This window comes from Hippopotamus amphibius, chromosome 13, assembly GCF_030028045.1.
Source record: "Hippopotamus amphibius kiboko isolate mHipAmp2 chromosome 13, mHipAmp2.hap2, whole genome shotgun sequence".
In the NCBI taxonomy this organism is placed as follows: Eukaryota; Metazoa; Chordata; class Mammalia; order Artiodactyla; family Hippopotamidae; genus Hippopotamus; species Hippopotamus amphibius.
In genome coordinates, this window is record NC_080198.1 from 50,873,430 (window position 1) to 50,900,604 (window position 27,175).

The 27,175-nt window shown below is 43.6% G+C and overlaps 1 protein-coding gene across 1 annotated transcript in view; it reads left to right on the forward strand.

Moving 5' to 3' along the window:
* GLB1 (galactosidase beta 1) overlaps nucleotides 1-27,175 on the forward strand; it is a 90,834-nt gene that overhangs the window by 25,294 nt on the left and 38,365 nt on the right. Inside the window, exons 5-10 of the mRNA XM_057705078.1 lie at nucleotides 454-548; nucleotides 5,139-5,319; nucleotides 8,881-8,939; nucleotides 10,629-10,750; nucleotides 10,832-10,872; nucleotides 16,232-16,344. Of these exons, the coding sequence (XP_057561061.1) occupies nucleotides 454-548; nucleotides 5,139-5,319; nucleotides 8,881-8,939; nucleotides 10,629-10,750; nucleotides 10,832-10,872; nucleotides 16,232-16,344 (611 nt within the window). The remainder of the gene's footprint in view (nucleotides 1-453; nucleotides 549-5,138; nucleotides 5,320-8,880; nucleotides 8,940-10,628; nucleotides 10,751-10,831; nucleotides 10,873-16,231; nucleotides 16,345-27,175) is intronic.

The window sequence follows — 27,175 nt, forward strand, 5'->3', positions numbered from 1 at the left end:
CTTAGTATATTATTAGGGGTTTTCCACGTATCTCATTTAGTCCTCACAGCAACTTTATGACCTTTGTACTCTATTATCCCCATTTGATAATGTAAATGTATAATTGATTAGAACTTAATTAAAAAAAAACTCAACCGTGACAGAGAGGACACATCACTCAGTCATTCAACAAACATTGACAGATACCCCCTGTGCTGTGTGCTTTTTGTCCTAGTGGCGGGGCAGATACCAGGCATACTGGTCCTTGTCCTCTGAGAGCTCTGATGAGACAACTCCTGGCAGGACAGCTTCTATCAGACTTTCAGTACATGTAGTGCCCCCCCTCCCCCTTTCAGAAGGTAGTTGTTGAATCCAGTCTGTTCAATCTCTGCTGCCAGCCCCAGGGTAACAGGCTGCGTTGTGTATCTTTGTAGAAAAAGGTGTGTGATGGTGTTAAACCTCATTGTTTTCCAGATTACCTTGCAGCTGTGGACAAGTGGTTGGGGGTCCTCCTGCCAAAGATGAGGCCCCTCCTCTATCAGAATGGAGGGCCGATTATAACAGTGCAGGTAACCGCGGAGAGGAGCCTGGGCGGGTCAGGGCAGGTTTCCGTCATCCACATTATCTACGGGAGTGAAGCAGACATGAGCCTCATACGTCCATTTCTTTCTTTTTTTCCTTTTTGATTTTTAAAATTGAAGTATAGTTGATTTGCTATGTTGTGTTAGTTTCTGATACACAGCAAAGCGATTCAGTTTTATATATATGTATACATATATGTGTATAGGTATATATATACTTTTCCAGATTCTTTTCCACTATAGGTTATTACAAGATATTGAATACAGTTCCCTGTGCTATACAGTACGTCCTTGCTGTTTATCTTCATATGTCTATTCAAGAGGCGATGCCACAGATGGTGCTTTGATTTAAATTGCATTGTGGGGAGGCGTTACCATTTTTGAATGCTTACTGCCTGAGACTCTGTGCCGGATGCCCTACACATGCTATTCACTAACCCCAACCACCATCTTCAAAGAGGTTAAGTGACGTGGCCAAGGTCACGCAGCTGGCAGGTGTTGCAGCCTGGCTCCCCTGCGGTGCCACGTTGCCTCCTGGTCGCAGGGATGTGGCACGGACTGACCCACTTTGGTGTCTGCACTGCCTTGGCACCCATGGAAAGAGGATGCAGTGAATTGGGGCCACTGTGTTTTCTCTCCCACTTCCTGCCCTCACTTGCCTTTTTCCATGTGTTTTTCACTTTGCAGTGACTGGTAGATTGTGGGGTATAGCACGTGGCAAGAATTTTCCAAGTGAAAAATCGGTACACTTGACTTGCAGTGATTTTTGATGTCTGTAAAATGACTTAAGTAAAACAAAACCGTGTTTGTTGGTCATTTATCATGGATGCTCTTATTGCCAAGAATACATTATGTAAAACTGGCTGCATCCTGGACCAGCAAGGGGGTGGGTACAGGGCTCTCTAGGGGAGTGTGGGCCCAATTTCCTTCTTGTGAACAGCACTGAGGAGTGTCTGTAGGGATGGCCACTGTGGGAAGGGAGCCTGGCCATTTCCATGCCCTTCAGCTATGAGAAGGCTGGGCGGGCCAGGGTGCTCGTTCTGACAGTGCATGATGGAGAGAGGCCAGGCTGCTACTCCCAGAGGGGTGTACCCATAGCGCTCACTGCCCTTCACCTGTCCTGACTCTGTACCAGTTAAGCTTACAGGAGCCCAATTTCCTGTGGGAAGATTTCAAGGCTGAAACTAGATGTATCTGCATAACTGGGTCTTCTTCCTTTCTCTTGATCTCAGGTTTTCCTCAGTTTCCCTTGTGTTTTAGTCTCTGCTTCTCCCTAAATCACTTTCAGTTTTTGCTCATGGCTTTCCTATACCTTTTGGTTATTGAAATGCACCAAACTGTCATCAAACATGAACTCTGTGGAGGAGAGCAAGGTTGACTCTCTTGGGGGGGCATTTCCTCCTGTATCCATCCCTGGCAACCTCAGATGACTTGACCTTGACTGTGGATCCTGCCAGAGGACTCAGCTTCCTCCTCTCCCTTTCCCCCTCACATCTCCACCTGCCTGGATCCCACTAACCCTTTTGCCCCTTGATAATTAGGAGTGGGGGCCTTCCACCCACAAATTTGCTTCATCCCATTTGTGGACTACTCATCATGAAGAATGAGCCCTGTTTATACCTGCTGTTTTGAAAGACTAACAACTGAAAACATCTGCAGTGCTTTGTTGCTTTATTAAGGAGCTTACAGGGTAAGATAATTATTCTAGAACAGAGACCCACAACCTGAAAACCTGGCCCTCTGCGAGTTTTTGTAAAAAACTTGGCCCTTTATAGAAAAAGTTGGCAAACTCCTGCTCTAGAAAAATCAATGTTCCTCTGAGTCTCATTGCAACTTCATCTATGAGTCTTTTCTGTGTGTTTCTCCTCTCACTTCCCCACCTCCACACACACCTCTTCTTTCCTCTCATTGGCAATGACCGAGAACTTGACTATATGCGTTGTTGCCAGCTTTTTGAGCACTTATCAGGTGCCAGGTATCGTGCAAATTCGTGTATTGGCTCAGTGAATTCTCGTACAACCCAGTGAGGTAGGTACACTCATCTCTTACAGACAGAGATGTGTCACAGGTGGAGCCACATGGATAAGAAGAGGCAGAGCTGAAGTTTGCACGGGAACTCTTGGGTCTCTCATCTCTGTGCCCGTGACCGCAGCGCTCAGCTGTCTTGCAAATGTTGAGCTTTTCTCTCTTTCTCTAAAAACCTCACCAAATTAGGTGTATGCATTTATTACAGCCCTGTTTAAAATACAGTCCTGTAATTGGTTATAATACAATGATGATAATGGATAAATAAAACTTGAAAAAGTAAGGGAAGATCAATGACGTTGGCTTGGGGTGTGGCCAGGAAGGAACGTGAGGTGCAGAGGCTCTGGGCCCTCTCAGTTGCTAGAGCCGACCCTTACATTGAGCGCTGAACTTCTCGTCAGCCAGATGTTGAAGGAAGACACAGCCATTTAAATAGCTCTTTTTTTTTTTTTTAAAGAACTTTTATTGAGATACAGTTAACATACAATAAATTGCATATATTTAGAGTGTACAATTTGGTATCCCCATCTCCCAATTCATTCCCCCCCAACCTAAATAGCTCTTAATTAAAGAGGAGAAAAAAGGAAATGAGGGGGAAAGTACCTTGCCAGTATTTGCAAAGCTTTTCTTAAGATTTATTTCAATTATTTCCAAAGGGACTTCGGAGGCACTAATCAGAGTATCAGGGGACAGCCGTCCAAGGGGAGATTCCTGCTCTGTGTGAGTGGCAAACCCCTCCTTTTGTAGGATGGCTTCATGACCTGTGAAGCCCTTGATACTGGGCTACTACCACCTGTTTTGCGGCTGCTTTTTTTTTTTTTTTTTTAGAGAGCATTTTTATTTTATTTCATTTATTTATTTTTTTGGCCACACCACGAGGCATATGGGATCCTAGTTCCCCGACCAGGGATCAAACCCGAGTTCCCTGCTTTGGGAGCGCAGAGTCTTAATCACTGAACCGCCAGGGAAGTCCCTGTTTTGCTTCCTGAACCCATAACATGAAAGTATAGCCAGAGGAATTCCCGCTGAGAAAACCATCATACATTAAGCCATTTGGGAAGTGGTACTTGGCAGATGATGATGGTGGTGTTTAGTTCCTCTCCATCACTCCCCACTCCCTCCCCAGCCCCCAACTCTGTCCACAGGCTTCATGGAACTATGAGCAGTTTTGCAAACAGCCTCCTCCTCGCAGGAATGCTCTCTACCTGTCCTGCTTCCTTGACCAGTGAGTACCTTTCTGTTGAGAGCTGCCTCAGGCAACCCCTCCAAGAAAGCTTCCTTCACCATCTCTCCCAGCCACTCTTAGGCTGGGCACCTCTTTTCTGGGGGCTCAGTTTCTTATGCCCATGTTCAAAGACCACGTATCCCTAGGATCACAAAAGTTTGTTTTGCGTTATGTGCATGTTGCAATTTTTACGTTTGGGAAATTTTAAAATTTTTGTAAAATTGTGAACTGTAGCGCACACATTAATGTGCAGCATCATGAAGCGTTGTGATGAGAACAGCTACAGAATGACCACCCAAGATGGGAAATGGTACGTGGCCAGGATCCTAGAAGCTTCCCAGGTGTCCTTCTTAATCACACCCCATTTCTTCTCACTGTTCTGACTTTTGTGGCCATCCGCTGCTTGCTTTTCTTTACCCTTTCACCACCTATGTGCACACCCAGACTTGATAGTTTGGTTTTGACTGTTTCAGATTTTCTATTCGGGAAATTGTATGGTGTGTAGTTTTCAGTGTCATGCTTCTTCCGCTAACCTCTAGACCTCCAAGATTCTTTGGTGTATGGGATTTTTTTGGTGTATCTGGTGTCCTGGAAATAAATGAAGGCCATTCATTTTATTGCTTTAGAGCAATGTTTCTTCACCTTTTTTTCATTGTTGCCCACTGAAGAGCCTCTCTAGACATATTTTTCTAATTGCCCGCCCCATGACGTTTGAATACCTGGGATGTACTGTATAATTGTACAGATATCTGTGCTTTATAGGAAGAGTAAGGTTTTTTTAATCCTATAAAAATTAGTTCCCCCCTCCTGGGGGATGCTCTGCACCCCACTGTGAATGGACACTTCAGAGCCGGCGGGGGTGGGGTCCCCACCCGCAGCACTGTTGCTGTTTGCACCCAAGAATTCTTTGATGTGGAGGCTGACAACGTAGGCTCTTTAGCAGCATCCCTGGCCTCTAGCCACTGAATTAACAGATGCTTTTTCCATTTTCTTTCCATTTTTCTTTCATTTTTTAACATTTCTGCCATGGAGAGGTATTATTGATGTCATGTTTAAAGTACCTGTTCCCTATTATAGGGGAGAATATCCCTACAATCTGAAAACGAACACACTGGTCGTTTCCCTCTTTTCTGGGAAGAATTAGAAGGTAGGGTTTTAAGCTGAGTTGCATTTTGGAAGATGAGTTTTGAGGACTTAGTGTGGGAGGTATTTGAGGGTATTCCTAAGCCTCGTCATCTCAGAGATGCTCGGGTCGTTTCTCCAAACAAAAGCGTGCCCTAGACCCTTGGTGTCTCCTGATGCCTCCCCTCCTCTTTTTGAATGTGCAGGTTGAAAACGAGTACGGCAGCTACTACACCTGTGATTACGACTACCTGCGCTTCCTGCAGGAGCGTTTCCACGGCCACCTGGGTGAGGATGTGCTTCTCTTCACCACAGATGGGGCACACGAGAAGTTCCTGCAGTGTGGGGCGCTGCAGGGGCTCTACGCCACCGTGGACTTTGGAGCAGGTTGGTGTCTGCAGTCACAGCAACCCAGCAGCTAAGCAGGCGGGTTTGGGCTTTTTCACTCGGTCGGTCGCTCTAGGCAGCTGTTGTCTAAGTGGCAACGGGCATATCCAGTGGGATTTCCCAGTTTTGCCTTTATCTGGTAACAGGTAAACTAGAATACTTGATCATGCATCCCTCCATTGCAGAGACGATTTTATGTCAGCTGCGTTGGCCCTTAGGTCGGGGTTCCATTTCCAACTCTGGCAGAGCCGGCTGCAGCCAGGAGTCCTGTTCTCTTAGGGGCTGCCTGCCAGGAGCTGTTCCAGCTTGAGGAGCTCCACCTTTCAGGCTCTGTCTGGGATGTGCTGCTCTTCCCTGCTCCCCCTGTGCCCCTAGTCGGGGCCATCGTGAACTCTGAGGCCAGCCCTGGAGTGGGTGCAGGGGACTTACCTGGCACTTCCGTTTCCTTTCTACATAACTCATAACTCTGGGAGCTGCGATGGGCCGGGGGTGGTTTGGTAGATGCTACAAAAACTCATCTTGCCTGATGCATTAGTGCTGTGTGAGCTGCTGAGGTTCCGCACATGAAAACAGGGCTGGGATGCTTTGGGCTATAATGACATTAAGAGATCTTCATGCAGCTCGAGAGCACTTTCATAAAAGGCGTGACAGCTAAATGCAGTGTGTGATCCTGGAGTTTTTTTTTTTTTTTTTTTTTTGGGGGGGTACACCAGGTTCAATCATCTGTTTTTATACACATATCCCCGTATTCCCTCCCTTCCTTGACTCCCCCCCCTCGAGTCCCCCCCACCCTCCCCGCCCCAGTCCTCTAAGGCATCTTCCATCCTCGAGTTGGACTCCCTTTGTTATACAACAACTTCCCACTGACTATTTTACAGTTGGTAGTATATATATGTCTGTGCTACTCTCTCGCTTCGTCTCAGCTTCCCCTTCACCCCCCGCCCCCTCCCATACCTCGAGTTCTCCAGTCCATTCTCTGTATCTGCATCCTTGTTCTTGTCACTGAGTTCATCAGTACCATTTTTAGAGTCCATATATGTGAGTTAGCATACAATATTTGTCCTTCTCTTTCTGACTTACTTCACTATGTATGACAGATTGTAGTTCTATCCACCTCAGTACATATAGCTCCATCTCATCCCTTTTTATAGCTGAGTAATATTCCATTGTATATATATGCCACATCTTCTGTATCCATTCATTTGTTGATGGGCATTTAGGTTGCTTCCATGTCGTGGCTATTCTGGAGTTTTTTTTTCCGTGTTTTTTGTTTGTTTGTTTTTTGTTTTTGTTTTGTTTTTTGGTTTTGTTACTATTATGAAGGACGTTATTGAGACAATTCATATCTTTGAGTAAAGCCTTTAGATTAGATAGTAGTATTCCATTCATGTTGACTTCCTGTATTTTATCATTGTGTTGTGTTTATTTAAAGAGTGCCCTTGCCCTTAGGGGATACACACCGAAGTATGTTGGTGTAAAGGGCCATCCTGTCTGCAACTGATTCTCAAATGGCTCAGAAAACAATATGTATATTTATGTAGAGAGGGAAAACCTGACAAATGTGGTAAAATGTTAACAATTGGGGAAACTGGGTGAAAGGAATATGCGTTCTTTGCACTGTTCTCACAGCTTTTCTATAAGCTTGAAATTATTTCAAGATAAAAAGTTACCCCCCCGCCCCCCCCAAAAAAGACCAGCTCTTCAAGTAGCATAAAGATCCCACTGTTCTCCCATCTGAGGGTGAGACGCACATCCAGCATTGCCTTCTCTTAAGAAGGACGTACAGAGGACTGAAGGTCCACTTGTAAAGAGATTCTTCTGTACTACCAGCAAAGAAATGACTGGCTCTGAGTGAACTGAGTGTTTCTAGAAACATGGTACGTTGCTCAGTACATTTGGTGATGAAGTAACTCATCTACAAAGAGCTGCACAGGAAGTGGCAGGCTGCTTTCCTCCTGCCTTGGCACACTTCCCAACACTGATGAAAAAGCACAGTATTTTTCTGTTGGGAGGAAGAAATTGAAGATGATTACAAGTTACTTGTGGCATTATTCGTATGTGATGTGCCAGACGATTGCTTCTGCTGTGGGTTCAAGGACAGACCCTCAAGACCAGCGTACCTGGGGCAGCTGGGGCTGTGGTGGCTTCATTCATTCATGTGCAGGAGGGGCAGTGCCTGGGGTCAGATTCCAGGACAGGCACCTGAGAGCAACATTTAAAGATGGGAGCTGTCTGAGATGCTGCCTCCCGGGCTGCAGTCCTCATTTTGCCCCAAATAAAACTTAACTCGCAACTCTCAAAGAAAAAAAAAAAAAAGTGGTTAAGAATCTGCCTGCCAATGCAGGGTACCCGGGTTCAAGCCCTGCTCCCGAAGGATCCCACATGCCACGGAGCAACTAAGCCCATGCGCCACAACTATTGAGCCTGCGCTCTAGAGCCCGTGAGCCACAACTGTCGAGCCTGTGTGCCACAACTAGTGAAGCCTGCGCGCCTAGAACCCATGCTCCAAAACAAGAGAAGCCACTGCAGTGAGGAGCCTGCGCACCACAACTAAGAGTAGCCCCTGCTCACCGCAACTAGAGAAAGTCCGTGTGCAGCAATGAAGACCCAATACAGCCAATAAATAAATTTATAACGATTGGGAAGCCACCTAATACTTAACAGTGAGATATTTACAGCCATAAAGTAAATAAGATTCCACTCTTTCTTGGTCAACACGTCCTCTCCTGAAAGCTGGCCTTACAGAGAAGCCCACGGCTTGTCCAAGAGCAAGGGGTCGTTTGGAGACTTGGCGGGTGTCCCTTCCGCACTTGGACACCCACTGCGGCAGCGGAACCAGTGTGGGACCAGGGTGTCCTCCACTGTGACTGGAGAGACACAGCTCGTGTTCACTGCTGTAAAGCAGCCTGTTCCCTCTCTGTAGAGAAATCCTTTCTCTTTTTAGAGGAGGAGAACAGAAGACGTGGGAAGCACGACGAGACACAGGCATGCTAAAGGAATATTTCGAAAGAAAAAATTGAGTTCACAAGTGGTCTGGAATGACTGTTTGTGTACAAATTAAAATTCAGAGTATACCCCATGATTCAGGGATAAACATAATTAGAGCACATTTGTCCCTTTGATTTGTTAGTTAAGTGGCAGATATCTGTGGCGCTATGATGTGTATGGCATGGCGCAGGCTACCAGGAAGTATGTTCAAAGCAGGGCCATCCTGTAGGAAGCAGCTAGGTCAACCAGATGTCTGACTGAAGAGCCACACACCAGCCACATGTCCAGGCACTGGGGACACAGGAAACACAAGGCCCGTGCTGTGATCTCCCAAAGAGATGCAGCCAGGAGAGGCCCGGGCACTGTTCACAGAGGAAGCATCGTTCTGTGGTCCCTGTGGTCTGTCAAATGGATGGACTGAGTCCCCACATAAGGCTAGCTTGGAGGTGTGCAAGCCCATGGGGGTGTGGGGAAGGGTGGGGGCCTCGGGCTCAAGTCCTACGAAGGAATCTTTTTATTTAACTTCTTGTCATTCCTATAGCTGACCGTTCTTCTCCCTCTCTTATTTTTCAGGTGTCAACATCACAGCTGCTTTCCTAACCCAGAGGCAGAGAGAGCCCAGAGGACCCTTGGTAAGAATCGGGGCTGAGATGTGGGGAGATTGTTTGCTTGTAGTAACTTTATTACCGCTGCTGGGAGAGAGCGATTAGATGATGTGGAGGGTGGGAACGGATCCTGGGTTTCTCTGGGTCTGAGGTCAGCAGCTGATGGGATTGTAGGGACCACCTTCTGGACACATGGGAAACAGCAGAAGCAGTGCTGCTACCTGACACTGAGGTCCTGCATTGGAGGCGGACAGAGTGGGGACCGAAGTGAACATCCCGCCTGGATCAGGCTCTGTGCCCTTGCGCACCTCATCGCGTTTGGTCCTCGTGTTAGCTAGCATAAGTAGTGTCACTGTCTCCATTTTCAGTGAGGCTCAGAGAACATGTCACTTCCCTGGGGTCTTACACCTGGTGAGTGGCAGGGCCGGGATCTGACTTCAGGTCTTTGTTTCTTGAACGCTCTTTATGACAGAGCTTCTTCACCTTTAATGTGCTTACAAATCACGTGGGACTTTTGCTAAAATGCAAACGTTTGTCTGTTGGGTCTGGGCGGGGACTGAGATCCTGCGTTTCTGATGAGCAATCAGGTGACATGGGGATGTAGGGTTGGTGACCGCTCTGGGAGCTGCAGGGCTCTGTAGCATCCGTGCAGGCCGCTGGGAGGCAGAGATGGCGGCCACGTCCTGGCAGGCGTGCTCAGCCCATCAGTGAATACATCCGTCTCCGTGCTTCCTTTCTTACGCAGTTGTGGCAGTTGTCCTTGTCACGTGGCCCCGTGTAAGGGGGAATATCCTGTGCCTTCCCTGCAGCATGTCAGGCTACCCCGCCTGTGTACCCACCTTTGTACAAAGCAGCCTTTTCTGAGCCTGGTCTCTGCTTCACGAGCCCTGCAGAACCCACCCTCCACACTCTGGGTGGAGCTGTTCCCTGGAACCTGCGCCAAGAAGGCCCAGGACACGTCCAGGTTTCTTTTCCCTTCTGTAGACCAAGGGCTTGACAGGGTCATGCCCAACAGAAGCGTGAAGTGCTTGGGGCCTGGTTGGCAGAGTATTTGAACAAGTCTACCTGACTTTAAGCCATCAACCTGAGATCTGGAAATGGGGATTCACACAAAGGGTGAACTTGGAGCTGTTTTATAAACGTATTTTGTTATCTGATTCTTTTGCCCATCAAACTTTCCTACCATATTCAAACTGGGGATTGGTTAACAAGATTTTGATGCAGTTACAACTTTTCAGACCTGAGTTTAGGCAATGCTATTATGGGACGTCCTCACTGATCCCCCAGCTTTGGGGAAAGCAGTGAATATCAGCTCCCCTCCCTGCCTGTTCCTCAGTAGAGAACCTAGGGCAGCAGTTACTGGGAGACTCAGCATGTAAAGGTCTTAAGTCTATCCTAAGCTCCACATCCCTTTCTCTTTTTTATTGATCGATGGGTTGGCTGCACTGGGTCTTCGTTGCTGTGTGAGGGCTTTCTCTACTTGTGGCAAGCGGGGGCTGCTCTTTGTTGCAGTGCGAGGGCTTCTCACTGTGGTGGCTTCTCTTGTTGCAGAGCACGGGCTCTAGGCGCGTGGACTTCAGTAGCTGTGGCTCGCGGGGGTTGCTCTGCAGCACATGGGATCTTCCCGTACCAGGGATTGAACCCATGTCCCCTGCATTGACAGGCGGATTCTTAACCGCTGTGCCATCAGGGAAGTCCCTCCCTTTCTCTTTTCAGGTCAATTCTGAATTCTACACTGGTTGGCTAGACCACTGGGGCCAACCTCACTCAACAGTCCATGTGAAAGCAGTGGCTTCCTCCCTTTACGATATTCTTGCCCGAGGGGCCAGTGTGAACATGTGAGTGTTAGTTCTCGGAGGGGAGGGTGTCCTCCGTAGCTGTGGGCTCGTGGTGAAGTACCGTCTGTTCTCTTGTTACAGGTACATGTTTATAGGAGGCACCAATTTTGCCTATTGGAACGGTAAGAGCAAGTAACATCCGTTTATAGAATCTAATCCTAGAATGTTTCTGGTGCTTGATTTTTAGAGGGGTGTGCCTATGGACAATTTTTATTTTCTATTTCTGTTTGTGTTCTAAATTTTCTAATATATAAGAATTGCCTATATAATTGAAAAAATTATCTTTTATTTATTAAGAAGAGAGAAATGTTGAATTTACTTTTCTATTGAGAACTGATTTTAAAAAATTGAGTATCCGGTTGTTATGAAATAATCAATGTTACAGAAATGAGACACTGTTATGAAGGTTATAAATTACGCTTCTATACTTGTTTTAGATGCTCACAAATTACTTGTTTTTTTTTTAATTTAATTCAGAATTTTAATTTAGTTTACAGATGTGTTATAGAATCATAGAAATGGAATATTTTTCATATGTAAATAGGAATTTTTCTAGGTTTTATTTTTTTATTTTTTTTATTTTATTGAAGTATGGTTGATTTACAATGTTGTGTTCGTTTCAGATGTACAGCAAAGTGATTCAGATATAGAGAGATAGAGATATATAGATATATATTCTTTTTCAGATTCTTTTCCCTAATAGGTTATTATAAAATATTGAGTGTAGTTCTCTGGCTATACAGTCGGTCAAAAAATCATTTTTCCATAAAAAAATTTAAGGAACATAACGTGTGCATTTAGAAACTATTGTTTTAAATCAAGCTAGCTGGGCAGGTCATAATCTCTGGCTGTAACTTACTTGTTATATATTCTCGTCTTTTTTCTTTCTTTTTTTTAAAAAACATTTTGATTTGTTGAGATATAATTCACATACCATAAAAATTCATGATATGGGGAATTCCCTGGTGGACCAGTGGTTAGGACTCCACGCTCTCACTGCCGAGGGCCTGGGTTCGATCCTTAGTTGGGGAACTAAGGTCCCATAAGCCGTGTGGTGCAGCCAAAAAAAAAAAAAAAAATGCGTGACTTTAAAGTACACAGTTCAGTGGTGTTTAGTTTATCACAAACTTATGCATCCATTACCACCATCTAATTCTAGAACATTTGCATTACCCCAAAAAGAAACCTTGTACCTTAGAAATGCCCCACTCTCACCCTCTCCCAGCTCTTGGCAGCCACTAGTCTACTCTGTGTCTTTACAGGTTTGCCTATTGTGGATATTTCATACAAAGAGAACTGTGCAATTTTGTCTTTGACTTCTTTCATAATACACATTCATCTTGTACTGTGTTATCAGGACTTCATTCCTTTTTATTGTGGAATAATGTTCTATTGTGTGGATAAACTACACTTTGTTTATCCATCATCAACTGATGGACATTTGAGCTGTTCCCCCTTTCTGGCCATTATGAATAAGGTTCCTATGAACGTTGATATGTAAGTATTTGTTTGAACCCTTGTTTCAGTTCTTTTGGCTGTATACCTAGGATTGGAATTGCTGGTTCACATGGGAACTACCTCTATATTTAGAGTTAGAGGAATTGCCACAGTGTTTTCTAAAGCAGTTGTACCATTTTACATTCCCATATGGCCTATATGGCCTTTTTTCTTTTTTTCTGGTAGGAAAAATTATGATAAAATTCTCATTATTGCCGTTGACGTTTGCAAAGACAAACCATCCTCTATTGCTTTTCTCTAAGCCTCATTCCCCACCTCTCTCCACATCTGCATTTTCCTCTTGGAATCATTGAGGATACCCTATAGTTGAGTTTTGGAAGCCTAATTGGACCTCAATCTCCTGGCATTAGTTTTTTTGTTTTTTTGCTTTTTGGGTTTTGTTTTTTTTTTTTTTTTTTTTTTTTTGCAGTTTTTTTTTTTTTAAGAACTTTTATTGAGATATAGTTGACATGCAATAAACTGCATGTATTTAAAGTGTACAATTTGATTTTTTTTTTCTTATTGGTAATACAATCTCCCAATTCATCCCACCTCAACCACCCCCCCCTCCATCCCCCCACCCCCACCCCCCAGCTTTCCCACTTGATGTCCATATGTTTGTTCTCTACATCTGTGTCTCTGTTTTCTCCTGGCATTAGTAATTGGATACCATCAGCTCTTAATGAAGTTTCTTCTTCAAACTGCTATCTTTTGTGCAGGATGGGAGGGTCGAGGGGAAGACTTTGCTTAAAGTACTGTTAATATTATTATTAGAGCCAAGAAATGGAGATAATGCAAAGCTTAAATGTCACTTCTTAAAAGATAGTAGTGTGCCAAGGTTGGTAACTGAAGTTAGATCATTTCTGTGTCTGTCTTCCCCTTAGAGACGCTTCAGACTGTGTGATCCCTTTTTCCTTCAGTAGGTAGGGATTTCTCCTAGCTTCTATCCATGGAACTGAGACCAGTCAACCAATCCAGGAATAAAGACTGATATTTTTTGAAACTTTACAGTTCATGAAACAATTTTTTATATCCTATTATTTTATTGAAAACAATAGTCTTTTAAAAAGTTTATGTATAGTAACTGATTCACTTTGCTGTACACCTGAAACTAATACAACATTGTAAATCAACTATACTCCAATAAAAATTTTAAAAAATAAACGAATAAAATTTTAAAAACTAAATTTACATATGTCAAAACTACCACTCAGAAGTTGTCCTTAATCCTATCTCTTGCCCCTGACCCTGCCATAAACAGTACAAGGTTCTTTTCTGCCTCTGTTTTCCCGTTGAGTCCTCATAGCAGCCTCATCTGGGCTAGGGATGATGGACCCACTTCACAGATAAGAAAAGCGGGTACCAGAAACATCCACAAGGTTCCTATTTGGTTGGCAGGGGGTGGAGCCTGGACTCACATTCAGGCCTTGGGAAGCTGGTCACTGCTCTTTGAATAACTCCTTGTAGCCTGCAGCCTGTGTTCCATCCCCCAAACCAGCCCCTCTGTTTGCGGGCCTCTCTGACCGGCCCTGTTGCCTGGTCTCTTTGCTGGGAGCGGAGGGGAGGGTGCACGGGTTGCAGTCTGTGGCTGATGGCCACTGTTCTTCAGGCCGGCTTCCCAGAGGAGAGCATGGGAGCAAACCTCTGGCTTGGGTGCTCACTGCCTGTCCTGCCCATAATAGCTGCCCGTGCTGTGCAGATACGTGCCCACTCTGCACCCAAGCATCCCCGTGGAAGCCCGGCTGTCCTCTCCTCCTCACACGCCCTGCAAAGCTGAGGAGTGGTACCTCCTGCCATTTCTCTTGCCTTCCTACCTGACACTCCCCAGCATGGCCAGAGGAGACTCGAGTCCACACTGGTTCTCTAGGACACTGCCCTGTGGCGGTCTGAAACATCCAGAGGAAGATTGTATTGGTAGAACTGCACAGACTTAGTTTTCCAGTCTGTCCCGTAACCCACTGGCCGTCGACCCAGCCTGAGTTCCCTTGGCCTGTAAAGTGTGTTTCTGGACGTTCACAGTTGTTCACACTTCCTCATGGAGCTCCTTCTCATGCATGGCTCTGCAGGGGCCTCAGGTAAATGAGGCCACGCCTACCACTAGGGTGCCGTTGATCTAGTGGAGCAAGGCACAGGCGGCAAGGTCACTGCCACACTGAGCGAGAGGAGGGACCACAAAGGAGAAGGTGAGCTCCTAGCAGCAAGGGATGTGGTTTATCCTTTTCTTTGCATCTCACAGCAAAGGATTTGCTTTAACCTGTGTGTTCCCAGAGGCAGAGTAAAAGAAATATGACTGGATCAATTCAATTAGCTGAGTGGTCCCGGTCTTTCAAAATGTAGATTCTGTGCAGAGAACGGATGAGACAGTCTTTGGGGGATGACCTGACCCTCAGCCTCCCTCATCGGTAAACCCTATTGCCAGTAGGATCACCAAGGGCGGCTCTGTCATTCATGAGCTGTGGGGTCACTCCAAGAAATTCGTTATGAAATCATCATGAGCAGTCAGATTTTGTGCCGCCTCATTTACTTAAAAATTAGATTGGATGTAATATGATCCTAAAATAACTTTATTCTTTCACACACTGACTTGCATTGCAAAGTGCTTCCTGGAGTAGGAGAGAAAGAGGTGGCATGGAGCCCTGCAAATAGCAGCATCAGTATCATGGGGGAGGCTTATTTAGAAATGCAGAGTCTCAGGTCCCACCCCGGCCCCGCTGAATCAGAATCCCAGGTGGGGCTAAGGAGCTCTCCATCTGACTCTCAGGCTAGGGTCAGTTGTGCTGGCTCAGGGTCCCTGCCCAAGGTTGCAGAGCTGGCTCAGGGTCCTGCCCAAGGTTGCAGAGCTGGCTCAGGGTCCTGCCCAAGGTTGCAGAGCTGGCTCAGGGTCCTGCCCAAGGTTGCAGACCCTCCTACCTGGGGACATCACCTGTGACGAGGCTGGGGCCTGCTGGTCCAGACGGTGCCCCTTGGACAATAATTGCAAGGCCGTTTGCCTTTTGCATCCACAGTATTGGCATTATTTATGAGTCTCTGTGGCGGGTCACGTTCCCTGGGAAATGGACTCTGAGATTACCCGGCACAAGTTTATTGGGGTGTGCTCCCCATGGCCACACCTGTGAGAGTCAGGATTGGGCAGAAGTTGGGCAGTGATGCAGTCTCACGTGGGGCTCAGCTGATTCTAGAGGGAGCTCTAGAGCTGGAATGGCCTTTGAGGCGAGGGGCCCGGGTTTTTATATCCCTGCACTGGTCCGTCACTGGATGGGGGCTATCCCAGAAGGGGTGTCATCTTGGGCAGGCGGCCCAGCCGAGGTCAAAGACCAGAGAGGGGCACATCCGAGAGCCGTCCTCAGCCAGCACCGCCGGTAGCTGGGCAATGAGTGAGCAAGTGCCTGGGTCCTGAAGGGCAACGGGAGAGGCACACCACAGCACCTCCTAACTCTTTGCAGACATTACGAAGGCCCCAAGGTTACACTTGACTCTCCGTGGGCTGATGTGTGTCTGCAGTCATCTCCCAGTTTGTTTGGTCTGATAGCCTCTCAGTTGTTTGCTGCTGATCTTGGGCCCGGAAACCTGTGTGCCCACCACGGACCTTTTCTCAGCCATGCATGAGGTCCTGTACAAGATCACGGCTGCAAGATTAAGAGTCAGACATGTGGCTCGTGCCATAAGCCTTGCTGTTGCTGGTTGTGAGATGTCCAGGGGTTTTGTGGGGAGCTTCAGATGTCCTGCTTGTCCACTGGCAAGGATATCTGCTGGGGTCACCGAGAGAGTGAATGGGGAAAGTGCTTTGTAGACTCTTAGGGTGCTTGGCGAGGGCCACCTGCGAGAAGAAACTCATTTCTCTAAACCTTGCATCCTGAGGGCCACCTCTGTGTCACTTAACAGTTGGCTCTAATGTGTTCTTTATTTTCTCCCTCCACAATGCTGAATGGTGAATCCCAGAGAAAGACCTTCCGCAGTAGCTAGTGCCTCGGTTTTGTCTTGCAGGGGCCAACACGCCCTACCAAGCACAGCCCACCAGCTACGACTATGATGCCCCCCTGAGTGAGGCTGGGGACCTCACTGACAAGTATTTTGCTCTGCGGGATGTTATTCAGCAGGTGAGTGCTTTGTACGGGCTGTGGGGGCTGGGACAGAGCCTGCCCAGGACTCACAATGCTCTTTAGACAACTTGCTGGAGCCTTTGCATTTAAAAGGACAGATGAAACGAGGCATGAGCTAGACTTGGCCTTGAGTCTTGGCCCCATCCACTCAAGTGTGAGCCTGTCAGCAAGTTACTCCACAGCACGTGGTTGTGTTGTAGGGCAGGGGTCCCCAGTCCCTGGGCGCAGACACAGCAGGAGGCGAGCAGGGGAAGCTTCATCTGCCTCGCCCCATCGCTCCCCATCGCTCCCATCACGCACATTACCACCTGAACCATCCCCTCCTCCCTCCCCCGTCCGTGGAAAAATTGTCTGCCACGAAACCAGTCCCTGGTGCCAAAAAAGATTGGGGACTGGTGCCAAAAAGTTTGGGGACTGCTGTTGTAAGGATTAAGAAGAACACAGATAAGGCCTCTGGTACAGCCCTGATGCATCTGTTGTCCAATAAGTGATGGCCATTTATACTATTATTTATAGTAAACGTAAGAAAATGTGTGTCCACATAAATAGCTGAAGTATGCAGGAAAGAAAATCCATGGGCATTGTGGACGCGGTGCAAATGTGAGCCACCAGCACTGCTTCATTCTTCTATTTGGGGCAAATGATTGCTGTTTCCTTCTGACCTGATGCCTGAATGCTTAGTCCTGCTAATGTTGTGACCTTTGAGGCATCTAACGCACCCAGGTGGGGTTTCCTGTCTCTGTGTGGCTTTAAAAAAAAAAAACCCACAGTTTTTCTGCTCAGTCACCTGAGTTTTGAGTTTAAAAAACAAAGATTTTCTGCCTATAAATGGTATGGACTTTTTTTGTTGTTTTAAGTATGCCGTCGTCTCAATTTAAGCCTAAGTGTTATTTAAAGTATGAAATATGTGAAACATCTTGAAAAATAGAATCTATACTTAACTGTTCTTAGCGTGTGTCCATTTCATCTACGATTTCAGATGTGTGCTTAAAATGTTGCTTGTGTGATTTTTATTGTGGGTTTAACCTCTGCAGAATCTAGAGTGATGACTCCCAAGTTCTCTCTGGTACGTTTGTTCTCCGTTTCAAAGCTCTCTGTTCCTATCTTTATTATTTCCTTCCTTTATTTGAAGCTTAGCCTTTTAAACCAGCCTTTCTTCTTTTCTTTTCTAATATAAGGACTCGTCTATACATTTCCTTCAAGTACTACCACGGAGCCATCTCATGTTTTGATATGTAATGTAATTTTTTGATAAAAATTTATTATTGTTTGCTTTTAAACATGCCTATTTTGATTTCTCTTTGACTCTTCAGACGTTCAGGTGTGAGTTTTTAAATTCTTAAACATAAATATTTTTCTAGTCTGTCGATTTCTCACATATTTGCATTGTGGTTGGAGAATGCAGTGTGTATGATATCAATCTCTTAAAGTCTGTTGAACCTCGTCGTACCAATGTGAACAAATATTCTGTGTATTCTCGAAGAGGTTTCATGTTTTATAATTGGTGGCTATAATCTGTATACATATTCGTTAGATGAAGCTTATGAATGGTGCCATTGATATCTTTGATATCCTTCCTTATATTTTTGGTCAGTTTATTCTGTTAGTTATTGAGAGAGTTGTGTTTATGTGTTTCTCCTTGTAATTCTGTCAGTTTTTGAGGCCACGTTATTAGTATGCAGATTGAGAATTAAATATTTTATTATCATTATATGGAAACCATCTATCTTTGATAATGCTTTTTGCCTTAAAGTCTGTTTTGTCTGATACTAATATGACCCGCATTCTTTTGGTTAGTATTTATCTGGTATATCTTTCACAATGTTTTAATTTCAATCTTTTTATATCCTTCCTTAAAAAACATGTGTCCCAAAACAGAAACAGACTCACAGACGCAGAGAACAGACTTGTGGTTGCCAAGGGGGAGGGAGGGATGGATTGGGAGTCTGGGGTTAGCAGATGGAAACTAGTATATATAGGAAGGATAAGCAACAAGGTCCTACTGTACAGCACAGGGAGCTATGTTCAATATCCTGTGATAAACCATGATGGAAAAGAATATAAAAAAGAATGAATATATATCTATAACTGAATCACTTTGCTGTACAGCAGAAATTAACACAACATTGTAAATCAGCTATACTTCAATAAAAAAATAAAAACGTGTCCCTTGTAAACAGGATATAGCTGGATTTTATAAAAATCTAGTTTGAATATTTTTGTCTTTTAACTGATGCACTTATTCATTGTCATTCATTATAATTATTGGTACACATCAATTCATTTCAACCGTCTTGTCTTATAGTAATCTATTTGTCCAGGTTTTCTGTTCTGTCTTCCCCTGTTACTTTTTTTTTTTACTTTTTTTTCTTTTTCTTTTCTTTTCTTTTTAATATTTATTTATTTGCTTGTGTCAGGTCTTAGTTGTGGCAGGCGGACTCCTTAGTTGTGTCTTGCCAGCTCCTCAGTTGCGGCATTCAAACTCTTAGTCGCGGCATTCATGTGGGATCTACTTCCCTGACCAGGGATCGAACCTGGTCCCCTGGAATTGGGAGCATGGAGTCTTAGCCACTGGACTACCTGAAATTTTCTTGAAATATATTACAAATGGCCCTTCAATGAAATTGCATCAGTTAAGTCTTATTTCCCCACACTTTTACCAATGCTATGAATTATCAGACATTTTGACCTTGCCATTTGATATGTAAAAGGATAGTTTTAAAAGTAAACACTACATTTCTTTAATAATGAGTACTTAGAGTTGTACACCCTTTCAGGTATAAATTGTCCATTTATGTTTCTTTTTCTATGCCTGAAACGTGAACACCACTATTTGTTCAGATTTTTTCATAGTTTTTCTGTTGGGCTATTTGTCTTTTTTATAATTTGCAAAAGTTTTGTTATTGTGGCATTTTTCATTTTTCACAGTTTGAGGGGGGTTTCTTTTTTTTTTCCTGTAAAAAATAACCTTGTGTTTTTATGTAGTCAGATGTGTTACTTCCCTCCTTCATGGCCGCTTCCCCACTGTAGTAGTATAAATAAATTCTCTTAGGGTGTTTAAAATTTTTACGATTTCATATTTTACCTTTAAGTGTTGATATGCATGGAATTTTTGTTGTTGTTGCTGTTGTTATTAGGTGAGAGGTAGGGACTTAGCTTTATCCATCTCTTAAATGACGAGACAGTTATCTCAGCCCTTTTTATTGACTTACCCATTATTTTGCCACTGGTTTGATGTGCCCATTTTGTCACCTACTTAATTTCCATCAGTATTTAAGGATTTGGGCCTATTTTTGAACACTTTTTTTTTCTAAACTCTTTATTGGAATATATTTTCTTTACACTCTTGTACCAGTTTTTGAGGTACACTAAAGTGAATCAGCTGTATTTATACACATATCCCCATATCCCCTCCCTCCCGTGACTCCCTCCCCCACTCCCTGTCCTAACCCTCTAAGGCATCTGCCATCATCAAGTTGATCTCCTTTTGTTATACAGCAACTTCCCACTAGCTATCTATTTTACAGTTGGTAGTGTAAATATGTCTATGCTACTCTCTCACTCCATCCCAGCTTCCCATTCGCCCCCCACCCCAGCCCCGTGTCCTCAAGTCCATTTTCTACTTCTGTATCTCCACTCTGGCCTGTCACTGGGTTCATCAGTAACATTTCTTCAGATTCCTTATATATGTGTTAGCATACGGTATTTGTTTTTCTCTTTCTGGCTTACTTTGCTCTGTGTGACAGACTCTAGGTCTATCCACCTCATGACATATAGTTCAATTTCATTCCTTTTTATGGCTGAGTAATATTCCATTGTATATATGTGCCACATCTTCTTTATCCATTCATTTGTTGATGGGCATTTAGGTTGCTTCCATGTCCTGGCTATTGTAAATAGTGCTGCAATGAACATTATGGTACATGTTTCTTTTTGGATTATGGTTTTCTCTGGGTATATGCCCAGTAGTAGGATTACTGGATCATATGGTAGTTCTGTTTTTAGTTTTTTAAGGAACCTCCAAACTGTTTTCCATAGTGGTTGTACCAGCTTACATTCCCACCAACAGTGCAGGGGAGTTCCCTTTTTTCCACACCTTCTCCAACATTTATTGTTTCTAGATTTTTTGATGATGGCCATTCTCATCAGTGTGAAGTGATACCTCATTGTGGCTTTGACTTGCATTTCTCTAATAATTAGTGATGTTGAGCATCTTTTCATGTGTTTGTTGGCCATCTGTATGTCTTCTTTGGAGAGATGTCTATTTAGGTCTTCCACCCATTTGTGGATTAGGTTATTTGCTTTTTTGGTATTAAGCTGCATGAGCTGCTTGTATATTTATGTTATTGATTTTTTTCTCTCTTTCACCAATACCAAACTGTTTTAACTGTTACCTTTATGATGTTTTATTATCTGGTAGGACTAATCTTCCATCTTTAGTCTTTCAGAATTTCCCCAGCTATTCCTGCAAGTTTACTTTTCTATGTAAACTTCTGTATTATTCTATCAACTTCAAAACAAAACAAAAACTAAAGATAGCTGTTGATGTTTTAATTAAATTTTTTAAATTAATTAATTAATTTATTTTGGCTGCATTGGGTCTTTGTTGCTGCTCATGGGCTTTCTCTAGTTGTGGCTAGCGGGGGCTACTCTTCATTGGCTTCTCTTGCTGCAGAGCACAGGCTCCAGGCGCGGGGGCTCAGTAGTTGTGGTGCCTGGGCTTAGTTGCTCCGCAGCATGTGGGATCTTCCCGGACCAGAGCTCAAACCCATGTCTCCTGCATTGGCAGGTGGATTCTTAACCACTGCGCCACCCAGGAAGTCCCTTTAATTACTTTTAAATGTACACATCAAATTAAAGGTGATGTTTACAATATCGAGTCAGCCAAGAAAATGCTTTTCTATCTATTCAAGTCTTCTCTGATGCCCTTCTCGTTTTAAAGTTTTCTTAAAATAGTCCCTGTCCAATTCTTAATATGTTTATTCCCAAATATTCTGTTTCTAATACTAATATCATTATAAAAGGAGTCTTTTATTTCTTTATGAGCAATATGATATATATTTGTCTTCAAAATATACTTTAAAAATTTTAATATAATCCACAAATGGGCAGAAGACCTAAATAGACATTTCTCCAAAGAAGACATACAGATGGCCAACAAACACATGAAAAGATGCTCAACATCACTCATCATCAGAGAAATGCAAGTCAAAGCCACAATGAGGTATCACCTCACACCAATCAGAATGGCCATCATCACAAAGTCTGGAAACCACAAATGTTGGAGAGGGTGTGGAGAAAAGGGAACTCTCCTGCACTGTTGGTGGGACTGTAAGTTGGTACAGCCACTATGGAAAACAATTTGGAGGTTCCTTAAAAAACTACAAATAGAACTACCATATGATCCAGTAATCCCACTCCTGGGCATATATCCAAAGAAAACCATAATCCCAAAAGAAACATGTACCATAATGTTTATTGCAGCACTATTTACAATAGCCAGGACATGGAAGCAACCTAAATGCCCATCAACAAATGAATGGATACAGAAGATGTGGCATATATATACAATGGAATATTACTCAGCTATAAAAAGGGATGAGATGGAGCTATATGTAATGAAGTGGATAGAACTACAATCTGTCATACATAGTGAAGTAAGTCAGAAAGAGAAGGACAAATATTGTATGCTAACTCACGTATACGGAATCTAAAAATGGTACTGATGAACTCAGTGACAAGAATAAGGATGCAGATACAGAGAATGGACTGGAGAACTCTAGGTATGGGAGGGGGCGGGGGGTGAAGCGGAAGCTGAGACGAAGCGAGAGAGTAGCACAGACATATATATACTACCAACTGTAAAATAGTCAGTGGGAAGTTGTTGTATAACAAAGGGAGTCCAACTCGAGGATGGAAGATGCCTTAGAGGACTGGGGCAGGGAGGGTGGGGGGGACTCGAGGGCGGGGGAGTCAAGGAAGGGAGGGAATACAGGGATATGTGTATAAAAACAGATGATTGAACCTGATGTACCCCCCCAAAAAAAATTTAATTTAATTTAATTTAATTTAAAAAAAATTTTTAATATATAAAATAATATTGTACATACCCATATACCTGGTACTTCGATTTAACACAGATTATTATGAAATCTTTGCTTCTGATTTTTCAAGAAAGTAGTACATCACACATAAAGCTGGGTTTAATTCCTGTTTCTTCCCCTCCCTCCTCAGAGGGAGGAAGAAGAATGGTATTTATCCTTCACACACATTTTGGGGATTTTTACCACAAATGCATGCATCCACATACACTGTATTTAACTTTTTTGTCTCTTTAAATAGTGCATGAATATTCCATTGTACTTTCCTTTTTAAATTACTGGCTGATTTCTTTGATTTTATTATAGTGCCTGTGGACTTATCTCACAAACCACTTCAGGTTTATTTATTTATTTTTAAACAGATTTATTTAGGTATAAATCATATACCATAGACTTCACCCATTTAAAGCACGCAATTCAGTGGAGTTTGTATATTCTTTTAAATTGTGGCAAAATATATATAACATAAAATTTTCCATTTTAACCATTTTTAACTGTACAATTCAGTGGCATTAATTACATTCAGAATGTTGTGTAACCATCGCCACTATCTACTGATGAAATCTTTTCATCTGCCCAGACAGAAACGCTAACTATTATGCAATAACTCCCCATTTCCCCCTCCTTTCAGCCACTGAGAAGCGCTAGTCTACTATCTGCCTCTGTGAATTTGCATATTGTAGAGGTTTCACAAAAATGGAACCATACAATATTTTCCTTTTGTGTCTGACTTTTTTCACTAAGTGTAATGTTTTCAAGGTTCATGTTATAGCATGTATCAGAATTTCCTTTCTTTTTATGGCTTAATAATTCTTCATTGTATACATACAGTCAGCCCTCCATATCTGCAGGTCCATCCACAAACTCAGCCAACTCCAGACTGAAATACTTAAAAAAAAAAAAAGAAAGAAAGAAAGAAAATTCCAGAAAGTCCCAAAAAGCAAAACATGAGTTTGTTGCGCACAATTTTTTACATAGCATTTACAACTATTTACCTAGCATTTACACTGTAGTAGGTATTATAAGAATGTAGAGCTGGTTTGAAGTATATGAGAGAATATGGATGGGACATATGCAGGTGTCCCTTGAGCATCCTGGAATATTAGTATCTGCGGGGGTCCTGGAATCGATACTCTGCAGATACAGAGGGATGACTTGTATACCAGAGTTTGTTTATCTATTCATCTCATTCATCTATTGACGGACACTTGGGTTCTTTCCATCTTTTGGCTATTTTAAATAATACTACATTGAACATCGGGGCACAGATATCTGTTCAAGCCCCTGCTTTCGATTCCTTTGGGTATATACCTCGCAGTGGTATTGCTGGCAGGTTTATTTTTAGAATAATTTTCTTTCTGAAATAATGAGCTTTTCTATGCTTAGCATAGAAATCCAAGTCAAATTTAAAAACATATATTTACATGTGCTTTTTTTGCACAAAACATCATCTTATCTTTGACCTCATCATAACCTCACATTTTTATTCTCCTGTATATTTAGCTACTTCTTTCTGCCCCCTCCCCCACCCCTGAGACCCCTCACATGTTCTTGACCTTCCCTGGCTCTTATGATTGATGGCTGTTAGAGGCCTTCATCATCACCCCCCAGAGCCCTCTGTGCAGCTGTTCAAGGGCCCCTGCCCCACTAACCAGCAGCCTGGACCATTCTGCTCTCACACTCCAGCCCTGCAACCAGGCAGGACCATTGTGAACTTCAGGGTGGACTGGCTGGAGCAGGGATTGGTGCTTCCAGCCTCAGCCGGACCTTAAACTCTCCACACGTCTCTGTTTACACCTGGTCTCTTCTCGCTCGTCCGGTGTGAACCATCGCTGCCATGCTTTCTCCTCCTTCCCCAAGAACACTGATGCTGCTGAATACACCATATGACAGAGTCAGATGTGCATTTCAGAAAGGGGATTGGGTGAGGCACCAAAAGCGAAGGTATATTTAAATGAGTAAAAAAAAAATCATTGCTAACTTATGGTTACCAGGGGATAGGAGGGGGAGGGATAAATTGGGAGATTGGGATTGGCATATACACACTACTATATGTAAAACAGATAACTAACAAGGGCCTGCTGTACAGCACAGGGAACGCTACTCAATGCTCTATATGGGAAAAGAATCTAAAACAGAAGTGGACGTATGTATATGTATAACTGATTCACTGTATACCTGAAACTAACACAACATTGTAAATCAACTATACTCCAATAAAATTTTTTAAAAATTCATTACAAATTTAAAACTTTTAAAGATGGAAATGATTGCAAACATCACAAAACTTAAAAACATATTTTGCATTTATTAACTGTTTGAAACACCTCTGCCATCCTTCTTTCCTTATACTCATTTGGCTCCATACTGTTTTATTGTCTCTTCAGATGACAGTGTTGGTAATCTCCTTCTCTAGAGAGACGGGTGATCTTTCTCCTGAGTGCGGCTGATCGAGATCTCGTTTTTAGTATTGATAGTTTAGAAAAACAGGAAAACGTCACATTTTGTTACTGAAACCATTATATGAATATTTAGGGTTGTCATCCAAATGGGGGAAATCTCTCAAGTTCTGTCATGCCTGAGCTGTAATATTTGGAAGAAATTTCTACAGACAGGTTCTGGCCCCGTAACATTTTAAACCCTGTTTCCCTTGCACAGCCCACATGTTTCTGGGGCCCGGCTGCCTTAGAGCACAGGCGTGTTGCAAGTCAGCAGAGTCTGCTAGCGATAATTTACATGCTCCTAGGAGTGACAGTGAACCTTGTAAATATATCCTACGCCCAAATTAAATAAATCCCCACCTCGACTCTCCCAAAGATGCCTGTAGCCACTCTAAAGCCTCCTGACCCAAGAGAATGTTTAACACAGGAAAGCTGGAGAAGAAAGAGGCGAGGGTCTTAACCCTTTCGTGGTTAAATTGCATTACTTTTGCAAATTTTACAAAAAATCCTACAACCATGTGAACGCACTGCTAGGACCCTCCCTTGGGGCACTTCTGGCTGCAGAAGATGAGTTCAGAGGCTGCCTCAAGTAACCCAGGAATGAGGTGATGGCAGGGCCAGCAGGGAGTGGAGAGGAAGCAATTGATTTGAAAAATATTCAGGAGGTAAAACTGGTAGGATTTGGCAACTGGCTGAATGCCGGTGTGAGGAAGAATGAGGAGTCATTGATTTGTCCAGGTTACAACCTTGGTTGGATACCTGGATGGGGATTGGGGTCAGCAACTAAGATAAAGGGTTGCAGAGAAGACACAGGTGGGAAGGAGGAGGCAGAAGCAAGTTGAGCTCAGGATGCCTCTGAGGACATCCAGGTGGAGGTGTCTGCCTGCCACGCACCTCACTTAAGAGTGAGAATCTCCAGGAAGAAGTCGTGAGGACAGGCACAGATTCTGCGGCCATTGTGGAGGTGGAGGCTGAAGTCCAGGAGAGGTTGAGATTGCACACAGAAGCCGAGTCAGAAGGGCAGAGAGCCAAGCAAGAAACAAATCCAGAGGATCCCAAGTATTTAACCAGTGGCCACAGTAAGATGAACCCATGAAGGAGACAGAGCCTTCAGAGATTCATGTAATTCACTAGCTTGTGATAGATTGCAGCTTAACATGCAGTTTAACATGGTCATCTCTCCCCCTCTTCTCTTTTTTGATGTTTCGGGTTTGGAAGAGAGAAATGAAAACTTTAAAAGTGAGCTCTTTCTTACGAGTCTTTGTAGATTTTCAGCTAGCTGGTTTGTTAGCTGGTATTCAAAGTACTTGTTTACATCGAGGAAAAGAAATGGGATCATAAATACCCTCATATATAGCTCTTCCTGCTTCATTCCTTCACCAAAGACTTAGACTTAAAAACTCAAATGCGTCTCTTCTTTAGTCCATCTCAAGAGTAGGCTGGGTGGAGATGGAACAGTCTCTTTCACTGACATGGACTCCCAGAGATGGGAGTTTCCCAGCAGGCTGCATAAGCCTGTGCTCAGCAGTGAAAACTCCAGGCGGCCCTTTGCACAGGACTCTGCAAGGTGTGACAAAGCTCATGACATTTGCATTTTTAAATGTATTCTCTTTGGTGTGGGTAAAACTCAACCAGACATGGTTAACACTTTGACCTCGAGGATGAAGCGTAATACGGTAGGGTAGCGCCCTCCTCCTTGGTACCAATTCCTGAGAGGTGCAGTGATGAGTTTATTTTTGTGTGCTTTTGAATGAATTTCAGACTGATTTTTTGAAAGAGGTTTGTTCCAGTTCTTCGTAGGGATTCTGTCAAAGATGAGTCAGCTGACTTTTTGAAGATGGGTCATTCTGCAGAAATTAATCAAGTTGCAGTTGAGAACGTTGATGACTGGAATGGATCTTGGAATTCCCTGAGGGTGGCATGGGGGCTGGGCGGGGACTGGACATGAGAGAATGGCCACCGTGATTTTCAGTATTTCAGAAGCTTAATGAAATTTGAAACTTGACCCAGGAGCAGTCCACACCGGCTGGTTGGTTGTCCTTCTTGGTTTATGGCTGGAATGACATTAGCTTAGTGGGTAGACACAGCTGTCTATTGCTGGTGCAAACACAGTGTTTATGTCTGATAATTAAGGATGACAATGTGAATATTACTTAACAAATGTCAGCCTTTTTTAAAAAATTTATTGAAGTATAGTTGATTTACAATATGTTAATTTCTGCTATACAGCAAAGTGATTCAGTTATACATATATATATATACACATATTCTTTCTCGTATACTTTT